The sequence below is a fragment of the Cucurbita pepo genome, chromosome LG01, assembly GCF_002806865.2.
Source record: "Cucurbita pepo subsp. pepo cultivar mu-cu-16 chromosome LG01, ASM280686v2, whole genome shotgun sequence".
In the NCBI taxonomy this organism is placed as follows: Eukaryota; Viridiplantae; Streptophyta; class Magnoliopsida; order Cucurbitales; family Cucurbitaceae; genus Cucurbita; species Cucurbita pepo.
The window spans coordinates 5,232,945-5,255,544 of NC_036638.1; the positions used below are offsets into that span (position 1 = coordinate 5,232,945).

The following is a 22,600-nucleotide window of genomic DNA, read 5'->3' on the forward strand; positions in this document are numbered from 1 at the left end:
GAGACAATGTTAGGGAAAATAAATCATGTACTTAAAATCTAAATGAACAATCTCTATTTTCAAGTTCTACCGACTACCAACATGAAAATAACTCAACATCCAAGGCACGACTTGCCTCTGAAGCCTCGAACCTCAAACTCAAACTCTACCATTGTTGAAATAAATAAATAAAAACCGAGTTTAAAGATGTCAATAGGCTCGAATTCCTCCTCCAATGGCTTCTGTCAGAAATAAATAAATAAAACAATACAGAATTCAGCAACAGTTAGCGGGTTATAAATACAGGATGTGTTTAGAAATGTCACTGTATCTCTTGTCACTGAACCAAAATGGCAACCACAAGAAATACAGTGAGTAAGGTTAGATAAATCACACGGAACACCAACACCAACACCATCCTCACTATAACTTCAGTCTGTAGCAGTTGAATTCTATTCAAACAAATTTCCTAAACTTTGAATAACAAAACCCACAGAACTCAAAATGCCTCTGGCATGTTTCTTTAGGGATCAGGTGCCTTCAACTCAGCACCTCATTCCGAACTTTTCACTTTGTTATGCACACACCTTGTTGAAACCCCTTGGTCCGACTTTCTTGTTCTTAATCGGCCCTTAACGGATAGGATGGTACTGCGTGATTCCTCGTTTCGGGGGCAGCTTTCTCAGAATGAAGAGGACCAGAGAAGAAGGTAAAATCTCAACCAACTGCAGAGATGGAAAAACGAGCAAACGACATGGCACATTTTTCAGAACAAGATAAAAGTAGAAAATACAATGAAACAAGAATCACATAAATTGTACAAAGAATAACCCCACATCATTTAAAGGAAGAATAAACTTTAAGGGTAAGGCTTAAACTTTAATGAAAAGATGAACTAACATCAATTTAGCTTAACAGAATTAACGAAGTCCCAAGGAGCATAACCATACTAATACTCAAACTGATTGCTGGAAACTCGTCATATTGATTAGAATACCCCAAGACATTACAAGATTCCAGTAAAACAAACAACCACAAGTGAAATATCATAGACAAAATGCATTCAAAATCCACAATCCAGAATTTACCATGTAGTATATAAAATTTAGAACCGGATGATCCAAAACGTCGAGGTCAGCAGCTTGATCAAAAGCATTAAAACACATCTACATCACAAGATAATAAATTAAGCCAGGATTAAGATGAATATAGAGCAATTGAATGGCAAAACTATACGCTGTTTATTTAAAGTGTAGTAATAATTACAATAATAAGAGAATCAATAAAAGAAAATAATAATAAGCCTTCTATGTAACTTTATTAAATTATCCTCAATCCTTGTGGGAGGCATCGACCGTTCCTTGTTATATCCGGGCCAGGCCGTGTTTCTGGTACAGAAGAACATATACTGCTAACGGTCGATACAACTATCCTTAAGTTAACTGTCTTCATATCTTATTTATTACAATATCTTTCTATGCAAACTCTCATGCTCATCAAGTAACAAAATCTAATTATCATATTTAGTACGTCCATCACAAATTAGTTTTCCAACTACTTAAACTTGTCACAAATAACTCAAAAAATTCGGTTATTCATGCTTCTTCGAGGTGAGAATCATCTTTCAGAAACCGATTGCAAGGTAACATACTAAAACGATAAGGAAATATGGCTATAACGCAGTGATATTAAACAGTGAGAAGAAACGGAAAGGTTATATACACTCACTCCTATTGGCACTGCATAACTACATTGGACAGAAGTAAACTTACCATGATGCATCTGATTAGGAAACATGAAAAACATATAGTCGTCACATAGCCGACCTGTCACCCCCAAAACGAGAAAAAATTAGGGGAAAAAACTACAGAAAAGAAAGACTCGAACTTCTAAAAAGATGTCTATAACAACATCCTTATCTTTGAATGTTAGTACCTCTTGCAACTTCTTCCGTCTTCCTTTGGATTCCACAGGGAAGCGCTGTAACATCAAGAACAATCTACCCAAAGATGATTAAAGAAACCATTAGCAAATTACATGTAATCTCACATACAGGAAATTTCCAAATTTGCCAGACAGCCACGTATGTCATAGTAAAATTACGGAAAGAGAAAAGCCAAAAAAATAATAATAATAAGTAAAAAATACTGAATATCAAATGGTTGAATCTGCATAAAGGGTTATCATATGATGAGAAAAGTTATCCTTCGTTAGTTTTTGGCAAAAAAGAAACCACTCCTAAACTAAAAGTTAATACTTGCACCTTGAACTTTCATTCAGGGAAATTACTCCAAAAATTTTGAAAATGTTACAAACCATATTGTTATAATTTCATTAGTCATTGAATTAAGTTTCATTAGTTTTAGAGGTGTTCAAATGACTCAATAACCTGAACTACCCAACCTAAACCATAAAAGTTGGGTTGAATTTTTGGAAAGCCTGAAATTTGGTTAGTTTCATGAGGTGTGGTTTCTTTAGTCAGTTCAACCCGACTCGAACAGGAAGCACTTCCATGACTTTTAATTCTTATATTCATGAACTTAGAGATACTCAAGAACTTTTAATTGATTGAAGAACGAATGTGAACTCTATTCTAAGTATCAAAACTTTAAATGTGAAGACAAAGACAAGTATTTTATTGACAAAATCAACTCAAATCAATATGTTGATATTTAGGGATGGGTTAATTGGTTCCCTTAGAATTTGAATTATGTATCCTTTTTTCTTTTCAAATATTTATCAGAATGATAGGGTTAAAAGAGATGATTGATAATACCCGGAGAAATTTGGTTCATTTGTATGATTTTTACAAGTTATATGATGAGACTCAAAGTTCTCGTAGTGATTATCAACTATCAGAATCAAGTATTATTTCCATGAGTATGAAAGCTTCTAGTGGGGTGAACTCGAGTGCAAGTGGTTCAGTATTAGTATATTGTGGTGCAAGGGAAGAAAAAATCATTTGAATTGAAGAATGATGTGGATCAATATTTTTCTGACCGGAGTGAGGAATATAATATAATTTTGATGTTTTGGCTGGATGGAAACTGAATGACTTTAAATACCGAATTTTATAAAAAAGATTGTCCAAGATGTTTTGGGAATTTTGGTGTCTACCGTAGCTTCTGTATCAACATTTAATATGGAAGGAAGAATTCTTGATTCTTATAGGAATTATTTGACGATTAAAACATCAAAGACTTTGATATGTACACAAAATTGGTGGCAAATAAGTGTTATTAGACATCCTTCAAAGCTTCTTGAAGAATTAGAGGCTCGACTAAAATTGAGACAGGTAACCCAACTTCTTTATTATCTATTTGTTGCAATCTATTATGTATTACTATATCACATTTTATATTCTCTCTTATTTTTCCAGATAATTTTCTTTCATCATGGCCGTGAATAAATAAGTCTTATTGGATCAAGAGTTTTCATGGTAAGTAAAATATTTTCATGGTAGTTTTTTTTTCAAGTCATCCTTAAACTAATTATTTAATTGTTTTTGAATTTTCAGGACCTATCCTAATGTTCAATCATGGTGCTAGACATTTTGGACCAATTATTGTTATGCAAATCTAATAGAGCTAGAGGTTTAATAATTTAGTTTTTGTAATTATATTGGTTAACTTGTATGTTTGCTTGAATGATTATGGATTGATGTATGTTTGTTTGAATGCCAATTGAAGAATTCGTGTACTTTCAATATTCTTTTTTCTAGGATTCATAAGAAGATCAAGTCCATTTGAAATTTGTAACATAGGTTAGGGACGGGTAGTGGCTTGTGGATGTTTGATTATTGTATTTTATGAGGTTTTAGGTATAATGTGACATGTATTTAAGAGTTTTTAAAATAGCTAAATAATTTAAATATTTTTAATTACTGTTTTACAATTAAAATATTAATAGATATGTACAAGTTTTAAGTTAAAATATAGAGAAAAAAAAATTCTAACTTATTCATCATTTTTAAATATTAATTTCATAAAATCTTATCGAGCATGCCAACTTATTTATGATTAGCTTAAACCAAAAGCCCTGTGCTGTAAATATAAATAACTTTAAGGTAGAGACTGGGGCAAAAGAAATTAATACATTATGTACCCCAACCGGACCCATCCTTGAAAGTACTTTGAGGGGAAAGTTTTTTTTCCATCCACAGTTTAACTGAGAGTTCCAGGGAGAAAAATAGTTAACCAGCTCATACCTAAGATGTAGAGGAGGTCTGGGATGATAATTGAAGAATGGCTCAACCTTCAATCCCTCCGCCCCGTTCTTGGTTCCAATCATAATAAATGTTTCCTGAATTAATTTCTATAGGACAGGAGCCTTTTGTCTTAACTTCGTTGTGGCTGCCTTGTTCCTTTGGCCCATGTTCTATTCATATATCATTTTTCATGAATAAAATAGTTTCTAATCTCTCACACGCACCCAAAAAAGAATAACCAAGGTCTAAAGTCTTCATTAACTTTGCAGAATTTATAAGAGTTGTCAGTCTCTCAAGACCTCAAATCTCAATGACCAGTTGAGCAACATCAAAAGAACCGAAATTCTTCGACAACTGGAAGAATTAACTTTACTGGGGATCACTGAGCAGAAAATTTATATTCCACCATTATTAAATCTATAGGCAAATGGATTTTGTAACATTCTAAACCCACCGCTAGCAGATATTGTCGTCTTTGAGCTTTCCCTTTTGGGCTTCCTCTCAAGGTTTCTAAAATGCGTCTGCTAGGGAGAGGTTTCCAAACCCTTATAAGGAATGCTTCATTCTCCTCTCCAACCAATGTGAGATTTCACAATCCACTCCCCTTGGGGCATTANCAATACACCCCCCTTGGGGCATTGGATCTCACAGATTTCTACTCTAGCCTATGCAGCTTCCCTCAGCTAAATACCACATCTGGCACATAAATCTTTAAACTAAAGCAGCAATTAACAACATTACTGCCCAATTAAAGAAACACAAGCCACGTTTAGAAGTGCAGGATGTTCACAGGTACAGATATATATGAAACGAGCAATAAACATATACGTGTTTTGCCTACTTCTCCACAACTGAAAAAAGGATTCTTTAAATATATCTAAAATCATAAAGAAACAGAGAAAACAAAGCAGATACTAATATTACCTTCCCCCATAAATAAGAAAGCCAAGGGCAGCGAACAAAGAGACACTGGCAAAGAACATCTTAGAAAGGATGGCCAGTACATGAACAGGATTCCACCACAATATCAGCCACAAAACAGTCTGCAAGTATTTCGATCAAAGTTTTAGAAAAAAATCAATATTAATTGGGAAACATGTTGATATCAACTAGGATAATGATCAACGTAGTAGGCAGAACACAAAAGACGGCCAACAACCATGCAGCATATAGTTAGTTAAACATTGAGTCAATGATCTGCCTTATCATCCAACAAGCCCATGGACTTATTATGCTCGGTTGTATTCGCTAGATTATGTAATTAATATAACTGGTATTGCAAATCAAATGAAAGAATTAATTTAACNGGTTGTATTCGCTAGATTATGTAATTAATATAACTGGTATTGCGAATCAAATGAAAGAATTAATTTAATNCTCGGTTGTATTCGCTAGATTATGTAATTAATATAACTGGTATTGCAAATCAAATGAAAGAATTAATTTAACGGCATTGCTGATATTGTTATTTGAAAATGCCAGCAGAAGCTAACACCCCAATACCCACATTTCTTTTATGAAAAAGACGAATTCATTTACTGTTTTAGTCCATACTCTGAATCTTTGGAATCTTGTGCTAAATTAACACTGGATTATGACAAATTTCTATTGTATCCAAAGCTAAATATTATGCCAATGTTGTGTTATTTTGATAAAGAATTGTGTAACTGGTTCTAATGTTCATTGAAGCAAGCAGAGATAATGGATGTTGGATGACCTTGCTGGAACATTAACTGGACAAGTTTTGCATAACTTGCACGCGCAGAGTATTAATGACATCAGCAAACAAGATGTTCGACACACAGACCAATGGAAAACCATCCAGGTGGAAACAAATAATCCACTCAGCCATGAATTTTATGGGAGAGAGGTCTATTTAAAGGACAAGCTGATTTGTGGAAGGAAGAGAGCCACCTTGGGAAAGGATAATTGATTTGCGGAAAGAAAGAGAGAAATTCAGAAGGAAGAAAATGAAGAGTACCAAGAGAGCTTATGCTAGTGCCAACATGTCCTTATGAAATATTTGCTTTTTGAAGGATGCCCTCTGGATCGGGCAATACCCCTACAGCTTTTCAGAGGTGTATGTTAGCGATCTTCGCAGACATGATAGAAACCTACATAGAAGTATTCGTGGATGATTTCTTATTGTTCCAGGAATCATTTGAGAACTGCCTGACCAACCTAGGAAGAGTGCCTAGGAGATTTGAGCAAATAAATCTGGTATTGAATTGGGGAAAAATCACTTCATGGCCAACGAGGGAACAGTGTTGGGGCACAAAATATCTAAGATATGCATTGAAGTGGATAGAGCTAACGTTGAAGTTATTTGAAAGATTGGAATCCCCAATTTCTGTAACAAGTGTGAGAAGTTTCATAGGACATGAGAAGTTTTGTAGGACACGCAGAATTCTACAAGAGGTCCATTAAAAACTTCTCAAAAATTGCAAAACCATTGTGCAACTTGCTAGAAGCAAACAGAAGATTTTAATTTGAGAATAAGTGTTTAACAGCATTTCAAGCACTGAAAACTAAGTGTTCAACAGCATTTCAAGCACTGAAAAACAACATTAATCTCAACACCAATAATGTCTACACTGACTGTGAGATACCATTTGATCTAATGTGTGATGTCAGTAATCATGTTGTGGGTGCAATGTTGGGGCAAAAGAAGGGAATGATCTTGCACCCTATGTACTATCGGTACTGAGGATCTGAACAATAAATGAGACNATAAATCAAGTTAATTACACCACTACTGAGAAGGAGATATTGGCTGTAGTATTTGCATTTGAAAAACGCAGGTATTTGTTTGGGGCTAGAGTTGCAGTACACACTGATAATGCAGCAATTAGGTACTTGATACAAAGCCAAATGCTAAGCCAAGATTGGCCACCGAAATAAGCATAGGCTTAGATGCTAAAAGCCAGTGATGAGAATATACCAATTGAAGTTCAAAAGTGCTTCGTCAAAACATTGGCCACCGAAATATGCATAGGCTTAGTGGCAGCTACGAAGGGTTACACCCCACCAACATGGTGCAAGGGGTAATTATGGATAGTTTTTTTTATAGCAGAAATATAACCTTCGACATTTAGGTGCCTCCCATATTTAGTGATTCAAGACCACATGGACTGGGTGAGTGAAATCCACATGTCATGGGCAGTTACTACAAATACCACAATGAGACTTAAGTAAGGTAAGAACATTGGTAGTGGGTAATTGGCTTGTTGAAGGCCTTTAAACAAACAAGTGGAGGGCGTAACAATAAGTTGAGATGCTCTCCTATAAATAGGATAGCTTGTGCACATACAAGCAGCCCATTTCGTCTCATATTTATATTGTCTTTATAGGTAGTGAAGAAAGAATGGTAAAGGGTGTCTGAACCAATCTTTGCGTGTGCTTCCTTGAATTGCGAGCATTTTTATCATGCACAATCCCCTTAGTCCTTTATTTAGAGAATGACTAAGTCAGGGTCTTAGTGCCACAAGAGAGAAAATATTTGATTTGGATTTAAGCCTATTTTTTAACTATAGTCTTGTTAAAAAAAAACATGCTGGCTACAAACTAGTGAATAAAAAAATGTGGAAGAAAGAGATGAACAAAATTAACCAATAATTAATTCTGGAAGAGTAAACACCTTGCACAAAGATTATTTTTCTTCTCAGCATTGCAAAAAAATAGAAAAAATATATATAAACGCTTCCAATTTTGACAATCTTCATTAGATATAGCAATGAGTGTCACCTGAATTACATAGACAACTGCATTTACTGTAAAGAAAGTTGGTCTCAACCCATCAGTCGATACAGCACGTGCCTGAGAAAAGTCTTTTGTAAGGTGTATGCAGAAAGATTTATCATATTTGCAAAAGAAACATTACAAATCCAAAATAAAATGTCCACCTGGTAGTAAATCTCTGCCCAAAACAAAACCAATAGAGCATAAGTTGTGAAGAAGGCAAGGCTTGGCATGTCAAGCAAGATATGTCGGAGAATCTATTCAAGACAAACAAACGAAACATTAAACTTGTTATAGGAAACAGAATCATAGAACAATAATCTAAGAATCAAACCACACCAGCGGTTCCAAATTCTGAGCGTCACGACGGAATACAAAAACGACTGCTCGCGCTGCAGTAAGAAACATTCATTCCTTAGCCCAGAGATTCACAGAACTCGCAAGATTTAAAGAAAAAGTTAGTGAAAAAATAATAATAATAAGAATACGGATGAAATAAACCTCCGTTCACCAAGAAATTGAGAAAATGGAAGACCTTCTGCGTGGTCCAACCATACTCCGGCACCCTCAACTGTATACGGACTAGTTGAATCTAAAACCAGGCATAAACACACTACCATCAAACTTTTGAGAAACCCAGAAACGATTAGTATAATCGAATTTCATCCCATCCATCGGTTTTCAATTGCCTAAAACCGGTTAGCCCCCACGCTTCAGTTTTTTATTCTCAAGAAACAAAAAAGGAACAAGAGGAAGATAACAAAAGCCCCGTGTTTAACTGCTCTTCGTTCTTTTCCCAGCTCGGAAACGGGATTATCAGAAACATTAAATTCCTTAAATAAAACCCCATAATAAACCATAAGGATATTAAAATCAGGTGAATTAGATATGAAATGGAACAAATAAGACAATATAACAACAAAATTAATGAAACCATCAGCAAGAGACGCCGTGATAATCCAAACTTCCATCGAGTAAAAACAAACCCAATTCCCCTAAATTCAATTCGAAAGTGAGATTGACAACACAAGACAAAGATACAGAAAGGGAAAGGTATTAGAACGGAGAGAAAGAGCGTACAAGAGCGACGATGGCGACGACGCCATAGAGAGCAGCAAGGATTAAGAAGATACGATCCTGCCAAAGGGGAGAATCGTTTATTTCTTGCCACCAAGTGGTTGCGTCGGTCAACAAAAACGCCGTCACCGCCGAATTATCCATGCCGACGCTGCTAATCTCCATGAATCCTCCTCCCCTTTCTTCTGGAATCGAAGTCTAGAGAATCGTCCTTCCTCCACCAAATTCAACGATGAAAAAACAAAACAATTTAGCGATCAACCGACCTTTTCGGTAGAGACAAATGGCTTTGCTTATCCTTTTTGTAAGTGATTGATTATCTTCGTTCTTCGTTTTGGGGCAAATATTCTTGCTGTCTTGCGGTATGTTCACGAAAACGGGGAAAAAACAGGATGTCTTGCGATAAATTTAGAGATCCCCGAAGCCAAATGGGAAATTATGCGCTAATCGACAGACATTTCTCTCTTTCCCGCTATGGATGAGCTTGGCCCAAATGCGTTCCATAAAATGTTTTTTTCCCCTCCAATATCTTTAATAAAGGTAATTTTAATTTATATATATATATATATATATATATATATATATATGAAATTAGCAAGTATTATTTTAAGAATAAATAAAATATTTCTAATACATTTATTGTAACGACCCGTTCCTCATACAAGTTCAAGTATAAAATGCCGATAAAATTTTTCTTTTTTTTTAAAATGGGACGACACAATTCTAAATTTCCTTCCCGTACCACTTTTAACGCTCCTACCAATAACCTTGATAATCAAGATAAAAAACTAAAAAAAAATCATCTTAAAACTCGAGATTTAAATCACTGCACAAGAGATTTGATTAACACCAATTAAGTGTGACGGTAGCATAAAAAAATGAAAAAANACAAGTTCAAGTATAAAATGCCGATAAAATTTTTCTTTTTTTTAAAATGGGACGACACAATTCTAAATTTTCTTCCCGTACCACTTTTAACGCTCCTACCAATAACCTTGATAATCAAGATAAAAAAGTAAAAAAAAAATCATCTTAAAACTCGAGATTTAAATCACTCCACAAGAGATTTGATTAACACCAATAAGTGACTGTAGCATAAAAAATGAAAAACTTAACTCTCAACAAAACTAATATGATATTTACTTTGAAATAAATGAATACTATATAGCGTATTTAACAACCTTAATTTATGTGAGCTAAATAGAACTATAATGAGTTACCATACCATTCTAATTCCCGGGGTTNGTATTTAACAACCTTAATTTATGTGAGCTAAATAGAACTATAACGAGTTACCATACCATTCTAATTCCCGGGCTTAAAAGATAAATAAAAATAATACTACAAAATAACACATTAATTAAATGTAATTTTAGTTAAATTACATTTAATGATGAATGATATATGGTATGTTGCTAACAATATATATATATATATATATGGTCATTTATTTTTGGTAAGTATTACATCCATTAAAAAATTTATGGCAAAAGAAATCTACGGCACGTGGTGATGACCGCCACCATCCACTCCCATTCAACTATCAACATCGTTAACAACGGGTCTACGCTCTACGTTTGACAACGATGAGCACAGCCATCAACCATTTGACTGTTGCCACCATCGTCTACCTTTGACAATGGCGCTTCAACGTTACGCCATTTCTTCCTCACTTCCTACGCCCATTCCCCATTTCCCATCTCTATCTCCTTCCCCCAAACTCTCAAACCCTTCATCCCAATTCACCCAAATGGCTCCTCAAAGCTTCTTCTCCGTCCTTCTTCCCATCTCCTTCTTCCTTCATCTCCATTTCTCCTCCCCAAACCCCACAATTTGTCATTCCAATGACTCCAAGGCCTTGCATGACTTCCATAGCACTGTTAGTTCTCAAATCGATGGATTGCTCACCAACTGTTCGACGAAATGCTGCACTTGCATTGGCATCACTTGTGACTCCTCTGGAAGAGTTGTGAAGATGGAGCTTGATGGGAGGAAGCTCATGGGTCCATTACCGAACTCAATAGCAAGATTGGAGCACCTCAGAGTTCTTAATCTGTCCTCTAATTCCCTCACTGGGTTTATTCCCGTTGCTCTGTTTCAGCTCCCTTACTTGGAAGTTCTTGATCTCAGTTTCAATCAGTTCTTGGGGAGCATCTCTACAGGTACCATAAACCTTCCTTCCCTTCGGGTTCTTAATGTTTCTCATAATTCATTCAATGGTGTTCTTCCTCTTGGGGTTTGTGTCAACTCCTCTAGAATTGAGGTTCTGAATCTTGGTTTCAATAAGTTCATTGGTACGATTCCTTTTCAACTTGCTGAATGTGTTTCCTTGAAGAGACTGCATGTGGAATCAAATTTTATCAGGGGTGGGATACCTGATGAGGTTTCTGGATTGAGAAAATTGACCCATCTTTTTGTTCAGAATAACAAGCTTTCTGGTTTTTTGAGTAGTGTTGTTGGGAATCTAACAAGCCTTGTTCAGCTGGATTTGTCATCTAATGAGTTTTTTGGAGAAATTCCTGATGTTTTTTACGACTCTGTGAATTTGAGTTCCTTTGTTGCTGTGTCAAATAGGTTTAGTGGGAAGATACCCAATTCATTGTCAAACTCTCCTTCACTCACTGTCCTAAATTTGAGGAACAATTCAATAGGGGGAACTCTTGATCTTAATTGTTCAGCAATGACAAGCCTGGTTACACTTGACTTAGGGACTAATAGGTTTCATGGATCTATACCTAGCAATCTTCCCTTTTGTACCCAACTGAGTAGTATAAACCTTGCTAGGAACAAGCTCGGCGGTCAGATCCCCGAAAGCTTTAGGAATTTTCAGAGCCTGTCATATTTATCACTTACGAACACGAGCATTGTTAATGTTTCCTCTGCGCTTAATGTCTTGCAACATTGTCAGAATTTGAGTACTGTGGTTCTTACCTTTAACTTCCATGGTGAAGTGTTGGGAGATGATCCTATCATGCATTTCAAGAGCCTCCAAGTTTTTATAATTGCTAATTGCGGATTGAAGGGAATGATACCCCAGTGGTTGAGAGGTTCTAACAAGTTGCAGCTGTTGGATTTGTCATGGAACTATCTTGGAGGAAATATTCCATCCTGGTTCGGCGAGTTTCCGTTCTTGTTTTACTTGGATTTATCTAATAATTCATTCACTGGATATATCCCGAAACAGATGACTGAAATAAAGAGTTTCATTGATAGATACTTCTCACTTGATGACCCTTCCTCACCCGATTTTACTCTGTTCGTGAAAAAAAATGGAACTGGATTGCAGTACAATCAATTATCAAGATTTCCTCCCACTTTGAATCTCAGCCTCAACAATCTCAGTGGGCCAATCTGGCCAGAGTTTGGAAATCTTAAGGAGCTTCTAGTTCTTGATCTGAAAAACAACAACTTGTCGGGGTCAATTCCGAGCAGCCTCTCTGGGATAGTTAGCTTAGAGACTCTGGATCTTTCTCACAATAATCTTTCAGGAATAATTCCACCTTCACTGCAAAAGCTCAATTTTTTGTCCAAGTTCAGTGTTGCATACAATCATTTACATGGGGTGATTCTTAAAGGAGGCCAGTTTCATACTTTTGGGAAGTCTAGCTTTGAAGGAAACAATTTTTGCGTTCAAGACGTCTTATGTGCATCAATTGACCGAGATCCTCTAGTACCATCCCACAAATCAAGAATGGTTATATGGACTATTATATGTATGGTTATCGGTATTGTGTTTGGAATCGTGTTTCTTGTAACTCTTGTGGTTGTGTTTATACTTCGGGCACCTCGAGGAAGAGTTGGAGATCCTGAACACGAAGTGTCTAACATTGACGATAATGACTTGGAGGAGGAAGTCAAGGAAGGATTGGTAGTTTTGTTTCAAAACAATGACAATGGAAGTCTCTCGCTCGAGGACATTTTGAAATCGACGAATGACTTCGATCAAGAAAATATCATCGGATGTGGGGGTTTTGGTTTAGTTTACAAAGCCAACCTTCCTGACGGTAGAAAGGTCGCTATAAAGCGGTTGTCTGGTGACTGTGGTCAAATGGACAAAGAATTTCGAGCAGAAATCGAAACTCTTTCACGTGCACAGCATCCAAATCTTGTTCTTCTTCAGGGGTATTGTATGTATAAAGCTGAAAGGCTTTTGATTTTTTCTTATATGGAGAATGGTAGCTTAGATTACTGGTTACATGAAAGACCTGATGGCCCATCTTGCCTTGACTGGGATACTAGACTGCAGATTGCTCGGGGGGGCGCCGAGGGGCTGGCCTATTTGCATCAATCCTGCGAACCTCGTATCCTCCATCGAGATATAAAATCGAGTAACATTCTTTTAGACGAAAATTTTAAAGCTCATTTAGCTGATTTTGGTCTTGCTAGACTCATTCTTCCCAATGCTACCCACATAACAACCGATCTAGTTGGTACCTTGGGCTACATTCCACCAGAGTATGGACAATCCTCGGTTGCGACCTACAAAGGCGATGTGTACAGCTTTGGAGTTGTTCTGTTAGAGCTTTTAACCGGTCAAAGGCCAATCGATATGTGCAGGTCAAAAGGACTTCAAGATTTGGTCTCTTGGGTGTTCGAGATGAGGAATGACAGAAAAATAAGCGAGGTGTTCGATCCATTAATATACGACAAGAAGAACGAGACGGCAATGGCTGAAGTTCTTGATATAGCATGCCTTTGCTTGTGTAAGGTACCTAAAGAGAGGCCTTCAACACAACAGCTAGTTTCTAGGCTTAATACAGTAAGTTAAATCTCCCAAGCTTTTCTAGGCACATTTTAGTTTACTACATACACTCCACACACTAATTCAATTGAAGATGCGAAGCTTCATTTTTTAGATTAATAAAACGAATTTTTAACACAAGTCCTTATATTTCTAACATTTTAAAATTTTGTCTTTGGTTATGCTCGCGTTGACAAATATAAGATGGTTAACGATGGATCGTATTCATGTAAAACGCATTATAATTTATGTAAACATAATCATCTAGCTTCTTTAATTACACACCAGGATAACCTTTATTTATTTTTACACGCCTTCAATAACAAGCAAGCATATAAAGAAGTACAAGAGTAAAATATGTAACAAAACTACAATAACCGACGAAGCTTTTATCGAGACATAAAAGGTTGTCACTTTTTAAGGTAAGGTTCAATATCTTTTGTGACACAAGCCATGGCGTGGAGGTACTTGTAGGGATAAGGAATCTCATCATCAAGTTTCTCATATTCCACGCTTAGAACTACTAAACTATGCTCGGGACCTTTAGGCACGGCCTGATATATTATTTTGAAAGTTTTGTAATGCTCAAACACATCTCCTTGAAGTCCATTCATGATGATTGTAAATTTTTCGTCGTCAAATTCCGCTTTCTCTTTGAAAACTTCAGGTTTTCCATCTTAACAAATCAAATACGGAAAGAAATATAATGATTGCTTAGAATAAGAAGTGATTCACATAAACAAACAAGTAGAGCACTTACCTACGGTGTACTTCCACGTCTTAACGGAGCCATGGCCATGGTTGTCCCAATCACCTTCATCAAGTTCAACTTGTTGAACAAGTTTTGGGGAAATATTTGGGACATTAAAAGGTTGATCTTTGAAGACTTTGTAGTATTTCTCTGCAGCTACGTTTATTTCTATTTCACTCACAAGCTTCCCTGCAAGAGACATGGTTTGCTAACCCTCTTGAATTGCTTTACACAATATACTCAATCACACTTGAATACCCAATTCCTTGCCCTTTTTATACACACAAATACTCATACTATTACCATTACGATTACAATTAATACTCATACTATTACGAGTACGATTACGTTTGATTCAACCTTTAGTTATTATTTTGATGACGTTGAAATTTAGAGCCAGTGTCTGTGTCTATTTAGTTTATAAAGGTGCTCTTATTCTCCAATCTCTTCTATTTGGCCGTATAAGGATGATCTTTTGCCGTGTTGACAAGTAAGAAGTAAAAAAAAAAAAAAAAAAAAAAAAGGGGAGAAAAATTAAAAATTTCCGTGTGATGGGTTAATTTTTAGAGCAGTAATCTGTATTGGATTGTTGTTAAATTTTGGGCTTTTTCTTTTCCACATGCCATTAATGTGCTACCATTCTTATGGAACAATATTTTCCAGTTGGAGACCGAATTTTTGTTGGCGGACAAAGATGTGATACCATTAGCATTTAGAAATGATAGAACTAGAAGATGAATTGATAAGATGGGGAATCCCGAAAACAACGAAATGGGGATCGGATAAGAAATATCGACAAATTGCAAATTGTCACGTTGTTACTTTGAATCAACTTTGAACTAAATGAGATAATTGTATGTTAGATTAATTTGAAACAAATTATAAGTTTGTTGGATATGACCCACGATCAAAATATGTCGAAACAAAAACAAATATTCCAAGTAGAAAGAACAATTTGAGAAAAGAGTTCCTTGTAACGGAAGAACCTTAAGCATGATGCTTTACCGTTCTTTTTATTGTTCTTGTGAATAGAGCATATATTTTAAAAAATTAACTTCTTTAGGAAATAAATATGGTCAATGTTAGCTAAACACTCATAAATTTACGGAGGATCACTAGAACTCTGTCTTTTGATTCGCTTTATCCCGGTATTTCCTCATGAAAGTTGAATGAAGTTACTTCTTTTAGAACTTAAATCCCGAAGAAACTCACAAATCTAAAGGAAATTTGACAAAAATAAAATTGAAAATTCTTACTTCTTCTTTCTCATTTCTCGACTAATTTGGACGATTCAAGTGCCTAAACTAAATATTCACAAATTTTTTAAAAAGTTTTACGAAAGAAAATAGTCAACTGTAATATATTTAAAGATAGCGTATTATATTTAAGCAAACATTATATTTGAGTTTCATCCATTTATTGTACATGAGGATACTCATTATTTACTTTTTTTATAAAACCCTCACAATCTTAACGAACTAACTCTGACATAACGTACTCGTTCATATCAGAATACAGGTCGAAAAGACAAAACTCAAATTTAGACATATCGAAGGTCGTTATTATTTAAGGTGAGATTCAATATCCTTAGCCAGCTTATGCATCGCATCATGGTACTTGTGAGGGTACGGAGGACCATCGTGAAGTTTCTCATATTCCAAGATAAGAATTACGGCGCTGCGATTGGGTCCCTTTGGCACAAACTTGAATATTGCTTTGAAGACTTTGTAATGCTCGAACACATCTCCTTCTAATCCAATCATACACACCACAAGATTCTTGTCGTCGAATTCAACTCGTTCTTTCAACTCTTCAGCCTTATCATCTTACAAAATCATATAACAACAACAAGAGCAAGAACGAGATCAGTCATTGAAAGAAAATAAACGAGTGAATGTAGTTGGTGCGGATTATACATACCAACAACGTAATTCCAGACTTTGATCGAGCCATGACAATGATCCTTCCAGTCGCCGTTATGAACTTTAATCTTTTTGATTAAGTTTGGACAAACATTTACGACATGGGAAATTTCATGTTTGAAGAATTGGTAAAACCTGTGTGCAGGAGCGTTGACTTCTATTTCACTCTCGAGCTTCCCTACAAGAGACATGGTTTCTAGCTCGATTGGTTTAAGGAACACACCCACGGACAACAATGTTCAATGTTCTTACCCTTTTTATACACACTACTCATCATCGTAAATTCTTTTACTATAATGTTTTTTTTGTTCTTGTTTTTGTTCTTGTGCTCGCCATAATACTCGTGTATAAATGATTTAACATTTCATATAAAATTTAAAATTTCGGACTAATTTTTATACAAAATGTTGAAGGATCCTAATTTAAAAATAATTTTGAAACGTTTATAAAAATTTTATAAAAGGTAAAAAAAAAAAAAAATAATATTGTAATTTGAGAAAAGAAAAATGATACTTTTAATATATTAAAATATTAAAATGATAAAGTTAAAAATATATATTTTATAATTTAGCTTCAAAGTTTAGATAAGGACAATATTTTAATAATAGAAAACTTTTAAGAAATAGATACTAAGTTTCACAAAGAAGTAATAGAGAATAATTGATGGCACAAAAATAGTAATCTATTTTTAAATATTTCATTAATATTATTCATTTTTTAATAAACAAAAGATATGGCTAAGAAGACAAAATTGTGTGCAATTTTAAAATAATTAAAAATTTGTTTTATACCATGATCAAATTTCCTATACCTAAGACTGACGTCCTTGAACGAGCCTCCTTTGTGACTACGCAGCTCACAAACGTTCATCCACCTAATTAGTAAGTAATATACTTATAGACTCCATTAGCTTACATATATTATTACATTGCATTGCTAGTGAATGACTCGTATTTTGGATGGAGGCTCGACCTCATCATATATTATTATAAGACCCGATCTCTGACGTAAGCAAAATTTTGGGCTTTTCTTTTAAAAAATCTAACTTTAGGGATTTATTGAGGGTATTAGATGACAAAATTCAAAATGCAGATAAAAAAAAAATTAGAAATTTTCTAGAAACTCCGAAAATACGAGAAAAAACTCTAGAACAGAGTGTTTTCTAATCAAAACTCTAGAACGTTAAGCTTTTTCGTTTTTTGTCAACTATAAATGTGTTCCGTTCTCTTTGTAGTTAACGAAATTGAATGAGAATAACCACTTCATGCATAAAGGATAACCATTATTTATTCTTATAAGCATAGAGAAGCACACAACTCAAACACGACCAAGAGTTGACTTCAAAGGAAAAATTACAACACGTGCATACCATAATCAACCACACATCAAAATGTGAGGGACAATAACATCTTTTACTAAAGGTGAGACTCAATGTCCTTGGCTAGATTATTCATGAGATCAAGGTACTTATACGGATACGGAGAGCCATCACCAAGTTTCTCATATTCCAACGTCAAAACCACCGAGCTATGTTCAGGTCCCTTCGACACAACTAGATGTGTTGCCTTAAAGGTTTTGTAATGCTCAAACACATCTCCTTCTAATCCAACCAAGGTTACCGCTAGCTTCTCGTCATCAAATTCCACTCGTTCTTTGAAGACCTCATCCTTGCCATCTTAACCATCCAACATACAATAAGTCGATATCGCGATCGTTGATACGTACCGATATTGTAGTTCAAGATTTTGATGGAGCCATGGCCATGGGAATCCCAATCACCTTTATGAACTTCAATATTTTTGAAGATGCGTTTAATTCTAGTTCACTCACGAACTTCCCACGAAGAGACATTGTTTCAAAAACGGTGTTGGAGATTGGTTTGCAGATAAGACTCCCTTTATTTTAACTGGTTACATATAGTCATCGGCCTTATAATTTTAAAATGAGAAGTTTCTACACCATTATAAAAAATGTTTCGTTATTCTTTCCAACTAATGTGGGACGGTGATGGGGATCTTACCCTTTCCAACTAATGAGGAAATGTTTCTGGGACGGTGATGGAGATCTCATAATGGAATGTTTCGTTACTCTTTCTAACTCATGTGGGATTGTGTCTGGGGCGGTGATCGAGATCTCATATGGGAATGTTTCATTACCCTTTTCAACTAATGTGAGAATTTTTGTATATCCTTGTAAAGAATATTTCGTTACCCTTTCCAACCAACGTTGGATCTCATGTTGACCTTCGTTCAGTNCATATGGGAATGTTTCATTACCCTTTTCAACTAATGTGAGAATGTTTGTATATACTTGTAAAGAATATTTCGTTATCCTTTCCAACCAACATTGGATCTCAGGTTACCTTCGTTCAGGGGATTTTCCATTCTTAACTTCAAGATTTAAAGCTCGGAAACATTATTGAGACGGTGATCTATGATAAAACTAATAATTAATTTCTATAATTTTTTTTATGTTTATATCTTATTAAAAAAAAATGGGTGAATATATTATATTTTTTAAAAGATAAATAGTGATAATAGTACTGTCTTAATATCCTTTTAATAAATTAAAATATTTTTGTAGTTTTTTTTAAAGTATAATTCAAAATTATGTCGGTCCAAGATCATTTAATAATTATATTTCTCGACTTTATTTCATATCTACTTTTATATACATTTTTTTAAAAAGTAATTTAGAAAAAAAAATATTTTTATTAAATTTTATGAATTTCNTCTATGATAAAACTAATAATTAATTTCTATAATTTTTTTTATGATTATATCTTATTAAAAAAAATGTGTGAATATATTATATTTTTTAAAAGATAAAGAGTGATAATAGTACTGTCTTAATATCCTTTTAATAAATTAAAATATTTTTGTAGTTTTTTTTTTAAGTATAATTCAAAATTATATCGGTCCAAGATCATTTAAATAATTATATTTCTCGACTTTATTTCATATTTACTTTTATATACATTTTTTAAAAAAGTAATTTAGAAAAAAAAAATGCTTTTTATTAAATTTTATAAATTTGNTTTTATGAATTTCGATAGAGTTATTCAATGATTTTTTTGGGTGCGAAATTTTATTTTATTAAAATTAATGAAATTATGAACACTTTTATACTATTTTATATTAAAATTAATAGATGAAATAGCGAAAATTAAATTAAGGTAAAAATTGTTAGATAGAATTAAATGAAAATAAAAGGTCAAAATTAATTTTTCTAAATTTGTGAGATATCTATTTTAATTTTATTTTAATTTTTAATAAGTAATGGTGGTCTCATTGTCGTGTGGTATGTTCATGTTTGCATACTAATCAATTTAATCGGTTAAATTATAAATAATCTATTTTTATAATATAGATTAAAAATTTAAATATTTATATCGACATAAACTATAAAAAAGAAATTAGGAGAAAATAAGTAAAATGGGCCTAATAATGGGCCTTTTCATTATCCATTCCTTCCTCGGCTACAAAATGGGCCTCATAATGGGCCTACAGAGAATTTTGAACGCATAATTTAAAGGGCATCAAATTTTTGGTAAGATAAGTATGGACGTTTTAATTAAAATGTTCAATATCCTATTTTTTGAAATATTAGATTATGAAAAAAAATTGCAGTAAAAATTTATACCATCTAAAACAACACCAAAGTTAAAAAAAAATTGTAAATTTAATACAAGTTAAAATTTATTTACTAGTCAAACGCTGTTCTACGTTGATCCACAGTTAACAAACACCTTAAAAAAGAAATATAGAATGAGATAAGTATAAAAATATTCAATAAATAGATCGTTTGTCGCTTATAGGCTTTCGTCGCATCCAATCTTAAGTAAGCTACCACCTGCTTTTCTCTTGACTCTAGAAAGTTAGAGTCTAAGTTCTGTAGATATTTGAGTTTCTAGAAAGGCCGTTTCGAGTGGTTCTTTTATTTGTCACATATCTAATCGAGTTTGGAAGTTATTCACTGGGATCTAGTGCTGTAGATTTACTAGACTAGACGTGTATTTTATCTTTGGATGAACTAACTTTTTTGTTCTCATACTCTGTAAGCTTACACGGTCACATTAGTGAATAAAGATATTTTTGGTTGAGGTGTCATTTCATCAAATCTATTTGGACAGTTTGACATCATTATTTATGGAGCAGAAATGTTGGAAACTCTCACTGTCGATAACTATTTGAGTGACGTTTCTAAGTATGGAATTTGAAATTGATTAAAGAGAGTGACTCGGGGGAGTGCTGTGAATAGAACGAGAAGGATTTGGGGGTTTAGGTGTGAAGGGGAGCTAAAAACCGAGAAGACAAGTGAGCAATTTCTATATATTTTTTTTTAGCATCGCAGACTCGACGACATATCTTTAACACAAGGATAAACCAATTTTCAGTTCTTAGACTTGGTTGGTTTACATTTCTTTCATAGTAGAGGCTCGACCTTGTCATATACCATTATAAGACCCGAGGCCCGACATAAGCAAATTCTTCCGTATTTCTTTTAAAAATTATAACCAGAAGAATTTATTGAGGGTATTGGATGACGAATTTCAAGATGTGGTAGAAGATAATGATCCCGTCAAATTTTTTTAGTTTTTGGCCAACTGTAAATGTTTGATTCTCTCCGTAATTAACAAAATTGAATGAGAATAATCACGTAACCATTATTTATTTTTGTAAGCATAGAAAAGCACACAACACAAACAAGCATGACCGACCCGAGCTAATTCCAAAAGGAAAACACAACAAGAACATAATATAACCAACCACACATCAAAACACGAGGGAGCTTTTACTTAAGGTGAGACTCGATGTCCCTGGTGAGATTATTCATGAGATCAAGGTACTTATATGGATACGGAGACCCATCATCAAGTTTCTCATATTCCAACGTCAAAACCGCCAAGCAATGTTCAGGTCCCTTCGGCACAACTTGATATATTCCCTTAAAAGTTTTGTAATGCTCAAACACATCTCCTTCTAATCCAATCAAAGTCACCGACAGCTTCTCGTCATCAAATTCCACTTGTTCTTTGAAAACTTCATCCTTACCATCTTAACCATCAAACATACATAAACAACGCGTTATTCACATAACCCTAATGAAAACAAGAACAATAAATTGATATCACGATCGTTGATACGTACCAATATTGTAGTTCCAGATTTTGATGGAGCCATGGCCATGGGTATCCCAATCGCCTTCATGAACTTCAACATTTTTGAAGATGCCAGGGCTGATATTGGGAATATGAGAAACTTGATGCTTGAAAAGCTTATAGTATTTGTGAGCAGCTGCATTTAATTCTAATTCACTCACGAACTTACCACGAAGAGACATTGTTTCAGAAACCCTGTTGGAGATTGGCTTGCAGATAACACTCCCCAATGGCTTCCCCTATTTATACACACCCTCTTCGAGTGATGAACTATTTTATTATTTTTGCTGTTTAATTCATCAATTATTGCATTTGGCCTACTCAGATATCATAAATATTTTTTGATGTTCATTTTGTGTATCATAATTTGAATGGGTAGCCATCTTCAACTACTACCCACCCATCATTTATTTTCGGAATGAGTACCCGCGTATGATCGTAATAGCATATATTGTCCTGTTTAGATTTTTCCTTTCGAGCTTTTCTTCACGATTTTAAAACGCTCTTTTAGAGTTACACAGCAAACCGGTGCTCATCTAGATACTGTTCTCTTTGGATTTTCCCTTCTGGGCTTTTCTTTATGTGTTTCATTCTCCTCCTCAACCAATGTTAGATATTAGTATACAATCCAGAAAAAGCGAGACAATGTAGAAAAGCTTATTCTAGTGGTTCGTGAAGAAGAACATCAAAGAAGATTCTCGTCTATTAAAGAAATGAACAATATATACTTTTTTAATATGATGAAAGCTATCACTAATTGATATTATTCACTTTGATTCGTTACGTATTATTATCAGTGTCATGGTTTTAAGACTTTAAGACTCGTAGAGTTTATTAAGGAGAGGTTTCCATGTGCTTATAAGGAATGTTTCGTTATCCTCTTCAACCAACATGGGATCTCACATGGATCTTTCGATTTTCTGTTGTCAACTTCAAGATTTAAAGCTCGAAATTTTATTGGTACGGTGATGGAGATTTGAAGTCATGTTTACACTCCAAACGGATCTTAATTTAATTATTTTGG

General features: G+C 34.4%; 5 protein-coding genes and 1 pseudogene across 5 annotated transcripts; 1 reads left to right on the plus strand and 5 right to left on the minus strand.

Annotated features, from left to right (window-relative positions):
- Positions 1-203: 203 nt before the first annotated feature.
- LOC111803437 (protein TOM THREE HOMOLOG 1-like) lies at positions 204-9,507 on the minus strand. Its single transcript, XM_023687844.1, has 10 exons — positions 9,005-9,507; positions 8,426-8,516; positions 8,264-8,316; positions 8,089-8,181; positions 7,931-8,002; positions 5,111-5,229; positions 1,915-1,978; positions 1,752-1,805; positions 1,068-1,145; positions 204-704 (listed from the first exon to the last, which is right to left on the minus strand). The coding sequence occupies exons 1-10, from the start codon at positions 9,164-9,166 to the stop codon at positions 612-614; spliced, it is 879 nt and encodes a 292-aa protein (XP_023543612.1). The 5' UTR covers positions 9,167-9,507; the 3' UTR covers positions 204-611.
- A 946-nt stretch (positions 9,508-10,453) lies between these two features.
- LOC111782770 (phytosulfokine receptor 1-like) lies at positions 10,454-14,059 on the plus strand. The gene has a single exon (XM_023663601.1). It carries the CDS (start codon positions 10,641-10,643, stop codon positions 13,767-13,769), a length of 3,129 nt encoding a protein of 1,042 aa, XP_023519369.1. The 5' UTR covers positions 10,454-10,640; the 3' UTR covers positions 13,770-14,059.
- LOC111782855 (MLP-like protein 328) lies at positions 13,967-14,749 on the minus strand. Its single transcript, XM_023663716.1, has 2 exons — positions 14,503-14,749; positions 13,967-14,418 (listed from the first exon to the last, which is right to left on the minus strand). Exons 1-2 carry the CDS (start codon positions 14,693-14,695, stop codon positions 14,153-14,155), a joined length of 459 nt encoding a protein of 152 aa, XP_023519484.1. The 5' UTR covers positions 14,696-14,749; the 3' UTR covers positions 13,967-14,152.
- Positions 14,750-15,839: 1,090 nt separating this feature from the next.
- LOC111779313 (MLP-like protein 328) lies at positions 15,840-16,654 on the minus strand. The gene is made up of 2 exons (XM_023659441.1): positions 16,414-16,654; positions 15,840-16,318 (listed from the first exon to the last, which is right to left on the minus strand). Exons 1-2 carry the CDS (start codon positions 16,604-16,606, stop codon positions 16,056-16,058), a joined length of 456 nt encoding a protein of 151 aa, XP_023515209.1. The 5' UTR covers positions 16,607-16,654; the 3' UTR covers positions 15,840-16,055.
- A 1,171-nt stretch (positions 16,655-17,825) lies between these two features.
- On the minus strand, positions 17,826-18,266 carry LOC111811242 (annotated as a pseudogene).
- A 2,795-nt stretch (positions 18,267-21,061) lies between these two features.
- Positions 21,062-21,802, minus strand: LOC111811233 (MLP-like protein 328). The gene is made up of 2 exons (XM_023697995.1): positions 21,566-21,802; positions 21,062-21,472 (listed from the first exon to the last, which is right to left on the minus strand). Exons 1-2 carry the CDS (start codon positions 21,756-21,758, stop codon positions 21,210-21,212), a joined length of 456 nt encoding a protein of 151 aa, XP_023553763.1. The 5' UTR covers positions 21,759-21,802; the 3' UTR covers positions 21,062-21,209.
- Positions 21,803-22,600: the final 798 nt, after the last annotated feature.